The 10,225-nt window shown below is 42.0% G+C and overlaps 1 protein-coding gene across 1 annotated transcript in view; it reads right to left on the bottom strand.

The window, feature by feature from the left end:
• The window catches only part of LOC109973007 (zinc finger protein 485), a 17,732-nt gene that overhangs the window by 1,826 nt on the left and 5,681 nt on the right, over window positions 1-10,225 (bottom strand). The window contains exon 4 of the mRNA XM_020622293.1: window positions 1,886-1,889. Within this exon, the coding sequence (XP_020477949.1) occupies window positions 1,886-1,889 (4 nt within the window). The remainder of the gene's footprint in view (window positions 1-1,885; window positions 1,890-10,225) is intronic.

The raw sequence follows: 10,225 nt of genomic DNA, 5'->3' as shown, positions 1-10,225 counted from the left end.
TCACTGCGGGTTTGTCCACCATTTCTGTACAGTCAGTGGTTTACAGTCATTGTGCTAAGATAGCCTAATCCTGTCCTGACCTTTCTGTTGTGGACACACTGAGATGAAACTGCATAAAAACTGTGGCGGACACAGAACAAGAGGATTTACTAATGTTTGAAATAAAGCCGTTAATGTGATGTGATCTGTGTGCCCAAACCAAGTTCAGAAAAACCTTATCTTATAAATTTGTTTTTTTGTTGTTGTTTTTTTCTCCACGCTGAACTAGGCTCAAACTGGTTGAATTCAGAAGCATCAGAGTTTGGATCTGGAGGATGTTTTTATTCATCTGCAGTTTTAGACTCTGAGAAACAGGCTGAATGAACCGTCTGATCTCAGATCAGTGTACAATAAAATGAGCTTTGATGGACAATTTGATGTTTCTGCCAATGATCTGAGTTTTACATGGAATATTTGACAACAGTTTATGATAAAATCCAGCCCAAATCAGAATAACAAAGCTCAAAGTCACGCATCTCCCATCATGTCACCAAAAGTAACGCAGCTCTTGAGAATCAGGTCATTGGATGGAAAATTTATATGATTTAGAGAAAAAGTTTAATGATTTGATTTTAAAAAGTTATTAATAATAGTAATATTTCTGGAAAATGGCTGAAAAAAAATCTAAGTTTGGCAGAGATGTAATGATGTATTTCTATAAAAAAAATAATAGTTATGGTAAAAGTACACTATTTCAGGAAACGTTTGGAGGAAAAAAAAAAAAAACAATTTTTTTTAGGATAACCTTTCTAAAAAAAAGGTCCAAAATATTTCCAGAATAATGCCATAATATTAAAATAGTTGACCAGAAAAAAGTATCAGTCGCCTATTTTGGACAATTTGTGGACATTTTATTCATGAAAAACAAAGTTGTAATATGGCTGGAAAAAATTTTGTGTGTCAAGAAAAACAGACCAATCAGATCACTGGACGTCAGAAATGGTCCATCGGAGTCTCAGAGTCGGAGTGAGGTCTGTGTTTACCCTCTCAGGTCCGGAACGATCCAAAACCCAGAAACAAAGGTCCCGTGAAGAACTAAAATGGTCACACTGTAATTTTTGTTGACCGCAATGAGTAACAGGTAACACCGTTAATAAAACCAATATGATGAAATTGCACAGAGTCCTGGTGTGACCCTGTCCTGGACGTGCCCGGCCAAACACTAGGCCAACCGCAGAGGGTGTGTTCAAGTGTGACCAATGAACCAGAAAGCTTACAGGTGTCTGTCTGCGATGGCAGAATCCAGTAGAGGCTGTTTGTAGGAGAAAGACGTGTAGCACCTTAAGAGAAGTTTTTTCTATTTCTGAATCTATTTTAGGGCTTTATATAAAAGACAGGAGCTTCCTGTTTATATGCAAGTGTCTGAACGATCGAGTTTTTAAGCTGAAAGCTATTAGCATCAAACTGTTTAGACCAGAAGCATGTGGGTTTGTCGCCAATGCAAAGATTTCATGTTTGTTGTAAACAGAAACGATTCTCTTTGAAATGCCAATAAAAACTGTTATTCACTAAAGAGAATGAGGACTCTGAGTGAAAGTCCTTAAATGTCGAACAGTTCACACCTTGTTTTGTTCACAAGCTAACCTGAAGCTTCAGAACAGTACGAGGATCCGTTTCAGTTCAACGTTTCCTTCCCTCTGCCCTGTTTCTGTCGGTCCACATCTGTCCTCACTATTTTCATAAGAAGGTTCACTCGGCAGATTTCCACTGTTTTCACAGGTTTTAATTTATGCAGATTCATGCTGTAAAAATAACATCTGCACATTACTAGTAAATTATGAAGCGGTGTCAATCAGATTCAAAACAAGATGCAAAATGACCACATATATAAACCACACAGCACCAGCACATCCAGCAAACACAGCAACTGTTCAGCAATATGAGAAGCACAGAGGTGAGGCCCTTTGACAGATTCTGATCAAATACAGCGAGGATCTGCAGAATCCACCATGTTTTTGCTACAGAGAGCTTGCACACCTGAACCCAGAGCAGGTGCTCACTGGACCTCTGCTGGTGCAACACATGAAGAAACTAAACCTCAGGCTGGTGTGGTCCATGTCCAGGATGTTTTATTAGTTCACCTCCACAATCATCTCTTGATAAGAAACAGACCCGTGGCAGCTGCAGAGAGGCTGAGGAGGCCATCAGTGGGACTGCCTGTGGGCTGGTTAGAACATCTGATCCTTCACAGCCATTATGCCGTTTCTGGAGGAGGAGGAGGGCGGAGCCTAGTGCCCCTCAGGTCTTCGTACTGACCTCCTGTTAGCTCCTCTTTCAGTGTCTGCAGAGGAGACACTGTTGACTCCTGCTCTGCTCCTCCCAGGAGACCATTTAACTTCGTGCCAGCCACCACACCTCCTCCTCACTGTAATACATTACAGCAGGATAAAAGAGGGGATCTCTGTCTCCACCTGCATCGATCTTTCACTTGAGACCAGTCACACCATCAGATCCTGACAGACTGACTGCACCCACCAGGAAAAGTGCAGCCAGACCCAAATCCACCTGATGAAACAAAGTAACAGGCCCAATCTCAATGTGCAGACTCAGACTCACGGCCTTTGAAATACGTTCCCACTAAATCAGACTGTTGCACTGTGAAATGATCCAGTGCATGAGGGCTCTCTCTCACTTCCATTGTCAACCCTTTATGCTCACTTTCCATAAGTCAGCATTACCCACGGTTCATAGCGCTGCGATGTGAAACACAAAGTTGCCTGGGAAAGCCCCGCAAGCGTCAACAACAAGGGAAACAAATGTAATAAAACGAATAAAGCAAAACAAAGACGAGGAACAGTAAGCAGGGGCGTGCAGAGAGTTTCTCAGGGGCAGGGGCTCAAATTGTTTTAAAAAAGGGGGCATCTATCAGCACAGAGCTAAGCTGGATTTTTCCAATATTATAATTATTAATAATAAATACATGCATCAATGCTTATCTCCCCGGTAGGCATTACAAACAGACAATTCATAATATGAATATGACACATACCGGAAGTTTATTTCTGACTTGATCTAGAATCCTTACTGTAGAGATGAATCCAATCTAATAGGGCCTTTCTGATATTAATACAAGACCCACTTCATAAAAATCTCCCTTATTAATTAAAGTAACATTCAAATTAATTGGTCTAAATATGACGGCCGAGCCTTTTTGCACCCTGTACTGTAAGTCTTAGATTTGCTCACCTGTTTACACAGAGAAACTGACTTTCGCTTCAATTTCTCTTCAGCTTTCTGCCGCCTCTCGTTGCCACATCTTCTTTTCTCCATTTTTCAGTGCTGGAAAAAGTAATGAGGTACATTTACTCAAGTGTTGCACTTAAGTACTAGGTTGAGGTATCTGTACCCTACTTGAGTATTTCCATTTTCTGCTACTTCATATTTCAGCTTTACTACATTTACAATGCAAATATTGTACTGCACTACATGTAGTTAAGTTACTTTAGTTACAGTATAATCATAAGACTTTATTAGTTCTCAGTAGGAAATTCACAAGCTAGCTGGCAGTAATTCAGATTATAAGCATATAGGGTAGTTAACAGTAGCTCCACCTTTATCGGCCTGCCTTACCTATGTAGGATGCAGGCTCTTCCAAAGGTAAGGCAGACTCTTCCATAGTTCAGGGGCCACATCAGCAAACACACGAACGTCCCAGTGTTTATATCTCACCTGTATGTCATCTGCTTATGTAAACCTCTTCAGTGCTTCTCCACCACTATGCTTTTTAACAGATGATATAAAATAGCTGTTTCCAAGACTCGCGTCTGCTGCACCGCACCAGGTTAGTAGGTAGCCTGGCTTAAGTCGAACCATTTTGATTTTAAGATAATTCAGCATTTAGGCACAGGAATTAACATGACAGTGGAAAAGCAATGAGCTTTGTTGGGTTACTTGTATTGGAGCCTTGGTGTCAGACGGTCATCACTATTGGTTAAGGAGGATGTGCTAGTAAGCTTCCAACTCGAAGAGGCATTTTCTGTGGTCCACTGCTTCAATGCCTGCTTTGTTGCCAAAAGACACGTGACTGATGAGATCTGAAGCAGAAACTGTTTTGGCCCCCTGAGTGAATCCTGTGACTGGTTCAAACAGTCCATACTGCTTCATAATGCGAGGCCTCGCTGTGCGCGTCAGCGGGTTCGTGGGTGTGTAAAAGCACTATATAGCCACCCAAAATGATGCGCAACATGTGGGTTTGTCATCGTAGAAGGTGTGTGCGTTGCGGTCTTTGTTTGATCACCATCATGGAGCATTCACATAATTGAGACATTGTTTTGCTGCCTCCTATTTTGCCACTAGATGTCACTGAAACAAACCTTTGAATGAATGAACCTGTTTGATACAGTTGATGAAGTGTTTTGATAATGTTCATTGCTTCATTTGGACATCAGTAGTTTAAAGTTGCGCATTTCCAAATGCAGCATATGGCGCTAACACTGTGCCCACCTACGAGGCCAGGTGAGCAGAACAACAACACCTGTAAAGGCCGCAGCACCAGTGCTCCGCGAGGCGTTCAGGGACCACAGTGAGTGTAAGTAACCCGTCTTTTGGAAGCGCTCCGAGTCCAATAAGTGTCTGATGGCAGGGCTGGGAAAAATTAACAGGTAAATTCTTCCAATTTTGTGCAATTCATTTGCTACTGTTTTGTACATATTCACATTGATCACAACATAATTTTTTATAATCATATTGAGAGGGACACTTTGATTAACTTAGGAAAAGGAGGGGCTTGAGCTCTAGAGCTCCAGCAATGTTATTCTGATGTTTTTGTAGGTCACTTTGGAGAAAAGCATCAGTTAAATAGTGTAACATAAACATCCCACACACCTATTTCATCCAACCCTTTACTCTCTTTTTTGCTTAATGGTGCTGTTTTGAAAAACATATTATATTGATTAGGTAATTGACAATGACCTATCATCCACTCAATAAAGCAAGAGCCTTAAGTGTCTTCAGGAAAGTAAAAAACGTAAAATAAAAACCCCTATCTCCAGAATACCTATGTTGTTTTAGAGATGTCAAAGTGACATGATAAGTCCCAATGGAATACCAGTCCTCTTGCGCTCAGTCGCTTACAGGTGCTGGTTAAGGCTTTGAGGATTTGGGGCCCAAGACCTTACGGGGGACTTTGAGATTCAGCTGTGGTGGAGACAGGAAGCAGCAGGGGAGGGTTGTAAATATAACTTTCAAAAGTTAACATGGCTAACGGGCTAAGAGGAGCAGTTCACAATTTATTTATAAAGTCTTTTTCCACATGTAATTTTTTTCTGTAAAATCGCAGCTTCTGTTTAATGCCTAATAATCAATTTTAATAATTATTTCAGATACATTTCCAATGTTTCTTCTTCTTCAGGGCTCTGAGACATGATGTACAGTGTGAGAGTGCCCCCTGCTGGATAAACAACACCAAAGTCTGTGTCCCAAACCATTCATTTTACACAGGATGTACTGAATACTCATCATTAGAGTCCACGTTTTCAACAGTTTGCATAAAATGATAAAGATGATGTTTGTAAACTCACAGACATGGATGGGGACCTGAAAAGGTCTACAGTCCCAATCTGATGGGAATAATACAAGCAGGGTCTTTGGCCCCTCATGGCCACCAAGTATCTTAACCTGCCAGTCACCAACAACAGAAAACAAGTGAAGTGTATTTACAACCAGTCAGAGATTGGGGGTGTACCATGAAACACATTCAGCTGATTCTAATTGACTGTAGGGCATTATTAAGGAGTGCAACAAGACCTTTGGTACAACTTTGGATGCTGTATCAACTTGTATAAAGTCAGGTCTATGAAGAAGGTCGAGTCCATCTCTGTTGACCTCAGTCATCCTTTGTTTGGAGAGTTTAAGTTGCCTCTGTCTACAAACAGCCAAGATTGCAGGACAAACAGGTTTAAAAATTCTCATCCTACCTGCCACTGGCTTCTTAAACACAGTCAGATGAGTACTGCGCCCTCTATGTTTCCTGTTATTACTGTGTTTTTGGATGCTGCTGTGGTGACTGTGTATGTACTACTGGCTGTACAAAGACTTGCCCCCTGGGGGCTAAAGGATCATCTTATCTCATTAAAAACACTGTGAACCTAGACTGAAGACACACGGAGGAAACTCTTTCAAAGATTTATTACAAAACTCAAGACAAAATGTCACCTGGGTTTATTCTATCTGCAAACACAATACAATGACGAACAACCTATCTGCAGGTGAAGCTTCACTGAACCACGAACCAAACAGAAACAAACGAACACAACATGGATCTAGATGCAGAACTCTGGACAAAGAGGGAACAGCAGCTGTAAGGCCCGACACTGAACAAACAAAAACCAGAACCCGGAGGAGGAGGAGGAGCGCACCCAGTGCTTCTTACTTTCTACGGGAGGGTTGTAGTGCGACTCCGACACTAATAAATAGGTCACCATTACATTATGCCAAGTCCAATTCACACAGTAAAATGTTATTCACAAAGTGTCCGCCACCACCCAGGGGCTCCACAAGCAGGGAGAAGTGAAGGGGGGACTCCAGGGCCCACCAACATACACAGGTGAGGTTTTTATTTTGGTGAAAGCTGGTCCATCTGTCACAGAGGGAAAACTCTGAAAATTGTCTGAGTCCCAAATCCTTAAATAAGCTCCAACTATTTATCTATTTTCACAAGGACCTGGCCAGACCGATGCTCTGTGGATTCTGAGTCTTTCACCACCGAGGGGTTAGGTATTAGGGTTAGGGTAACCCTGACGAGCCCAAACATTTCCTGAGTCCACGCTGGTTGTCAGTCAAAACAACCTTTCACATTTACTTTGTGGAATCACCTCAGTTATACTTGTACCTTCATCTTTTCAAAGAACCATTAAAACTCTTGTTCCTGTTTCGTCTTCAGCAGATGCCCAAATGTTTCCTCACTCGGTTGGAGTCTGCATCTCACTAAAAACGCCACAGAACCTCACATTTACATTTCTGTTGGTGTTGTCATACAGCAAACTTGAAATTTCTATTTGACCATTTTGGTCCAGATGTGGCCTCAGGAGAACATCTGTTTGTTGCAAAGCACCCCTTTTGCAAAAATGCCTTAATTATACTTGCACCTTCATGTTTTTATTTAACCAATGAAACAGCTCTAAACTGCTGTGCAACCATTTACAGTAAACCCAGATGTGTCACAAGCCATGAGTCCAAATTTCCTGTAAATATTTTCCTCCACTCCCATCCGTACCTTCTGAAAACCAAAACTGACAGGAAACCAGCGTTTGTACCTGCTCACGATGTTACATTGAAACCTTTAGCTTCATTCAATGAAAACACTTGAACTTTTCTTTTGTTCGACCATTCAATCCAGATGTGACCTCCAACAGATGCCCACAACCTCCAAATTCTGTTAAATTCTCACATTTACTTTGTGAAAGCAGCTGGTTTGTGTTTGAATCAGCATCTTTTCATTCAACCAAAAATTGTTTTCATTAGTCCAGATGTTTCCTCAGGCGGGCGTCCACCACGAGTCCAGATGTTGCCTCAGGCGGACGTCCACCACGAGTCCAGATGTTGCCTCAGGCGGACGTCCACCACAAGTCCAGATTTGCAATAAATATCCAAAGATTGTCACAAACCTCAGGTTTGACTTCAAAAGATTCCTCGTCTTAAACTGATTTGGAGGCTTTAACTTGACTGGATGTTTTTTCACATCTGAAGATGATGCTAAACAATGAAGGTGGCGGTGGTGTTGCTACAGTAACGTGGGCAGCTAGGCACTGCTGCCTAGACATTTCCTTTTTTTTTTAAACTTGTGAATCACATTTAAATAGCATCTATATTTATATATTACAACATTGTTCCAAATTCATAAATAAGTAGTGCAGTTTCCCCTTCAACCTCGAACACAACCACTTCACCGCTAAAACAAGAAATCCCAACGCTACCGATCAGTCATCACACATACCCAGCTGAAAAACTACAAATATGGTCGACTAGCTGCAGGTTATACTCTTCATGCATACATTAATATGGAGTTACACAGGCTCCAACTGATCGGCTCATGCGCTCAGATTTCCCATTTTAACCTTTCAAAAATATCAAAGCTACGACACAGTAAATCAATCAGAACGCTGTGCCAATAAGAACTTCTGCCAATCAAAATCACTCGGGGAGGAACAGGTGGTGACGGCGGAGGAAACAGGAGGATAACAAAAACAAAGATGAGACGAGGGAGGAGTTGCAGACCTGTACGGAGGTTTATCAATGACAAATCTTTCATCAGGTTTTATTTTCAGAAACAGATTTGACCATAATTAAACCCTGCCTTGTTCACTACCAACAAAACCAACCCCAGCTTTTACCAACATTGACAGGACGCCGGAAATTATTCACAGACAAAAAATATCTTAGAGACACATTTCTAGTTTGGTTGGAATTTTTCCTTTCTGCAGAGGAGCAAAGCGAGAAGTCAATCAAAAGATTTGGAATAAATGTTTAAATCTTTTATCAGGCAAAAACCGCAGACAACCGCAGGCTTCAGCTTCTTCAATACGAGAGTTTTTCTATTTTATATCACTGTGAAAACATCTTCAGGCTTTGTACATGAAAAGGCTATATTAATCCCTATTAATCAACAATAATGAGCTGCAGCTCTGTTCTGCAGCTGATGTATGGATGAAGATCAACACCATGTAATTATTTCAGTTTTGGAGTTGCTTCCGACTTTTTGCAAACATATCTGAATTATGAGTAAAAGAAACTTGTAAAATTAGATGACAAAGTTGAAGATTACATTCTGAGTTTCCTCTTAACTACCAAAAAAAAAAAAAATGTATGGACTGAGTGGAAAATAACCTGTGCAGTCTGAGAAAAAGTAGTGGACTCTTGTTTTCCCGATCGTCACGAATCTCAGAAAATAAACCTATGAATTTTGATAATTTCCAAAATTTTGAGAAAAACTGTAAAGTCAGAATTCTGAGACAAAGATTTTTTCTCTAAATCCTTATTTATGTCCATAATGTGACATTTTCTGTTGAGGCGGCCTCGCTGCAGCAATACAACAGTAAACCAATAAGATGCAAAGAGAGACACTGACTTGACTGCAGGAGCAGAGGGCGGAGTCCGTTTGAAAATATCTGAGGTTTGAGCCAATTGGTTGGAGTTTTTATTTAGTTACGCTGATTTACAGTTTTAATTTATTTTGAAAATTTTGGTACCTTTTATTGCAACTTTTGTCGTTAATAAACTTCCGTCAAATCAAACCAGCCTTTATTTTCCACAGAAATCAACAAACTGAACCAAAGGTGTTATTTTGTAGAGACTTAGTTTCCCAAAATGCTCTGCATGCTTTGTTCTGACCCAGTTGGACAGGCCTGAGGGCTGATGAGAAAGATGCCAGCAGGTGGGCATGGCCTGGAACACAGACCAGCAGCTGCCTCTGATTCCCAGCAACTCCCAGTGATCTCCACAGTGGGCTGATGGGAAATGGAGCTCGGAGAGCAGAATGAAAGCACACAGCATCCTAAACACTCAAGTGGGGGCGGGGCAGGGGGCGGAGTAACACTTTGAATCTAATCCCATCCTTAAGAGCAACCAGCTAACAGTCAGTTATGACCATATACAGATACGACCATATGCAGAGATCCCCCTGCCATATGACCATATATGGATGTCTTGCTGCTATCTACACCAGAGAAGAATCAACCAGTTCCATTTCCTGAAACCTGGACAACCAAACTGCTGCGAGCGGCACAGAATCTGTCCCCAACTGGTCCAGAACTGGTGGACTGGCTCAGAAGTTTTCCCATGTAAGAACTTTTCCAGAACTGGTCCCAAACCAGTCCAGAACCAGTCAGTACTGATTCAGAACCAACCCAAAACAGGTCCAGAACCAGCCCAAACCCAGTCCAGAGCTGGGCGATGTCACTCAGAGTCAGACTCCAGTGGGGCGGTCTCGTCTAAGACGGCTCTCTTTCTGCGTTTGGCGGCGGCAGCATGGACCCGCTGCTCCTCCTCCAGGTGGGCCTTTTTGTGGCGGGAGAAGCTGGACGAGTGCATGAAGGTCTTGTTGCAGGCTCCACAGGTGTAGGTCTTGGTCTTGGCAGCGGGGAGTCCAGTCTTGGTGTGGAGTTGCTTCTGGTGTTGCTGCAGCTTCCCCCGCCCACCGCCGTCCCCTAACTTGTGGGTCTGCTGGTGCCGTGCCAGGCTGGAGGCGTGG

The sequence above is a fragment of the Monopterus albus genome, unplaced genomic scaffold, assembly GCF_001952655.1.
Source record: "Monopterus albus unplaced genomic scaffold, M_albus_1.0 scaffold277.1, whole genome shotgun sequence".
Lineage (NCBI taxonomy): Eukaryota > Metazoa > Chordata > Actinopteri > Synbranchiformes > Synbranchidae > Monopterus > Monopterus albus.
Note: the sequence above shows the minus strand (reverse complement) of the source record. Positions and strands in the feature narration are given on the sequence as shown.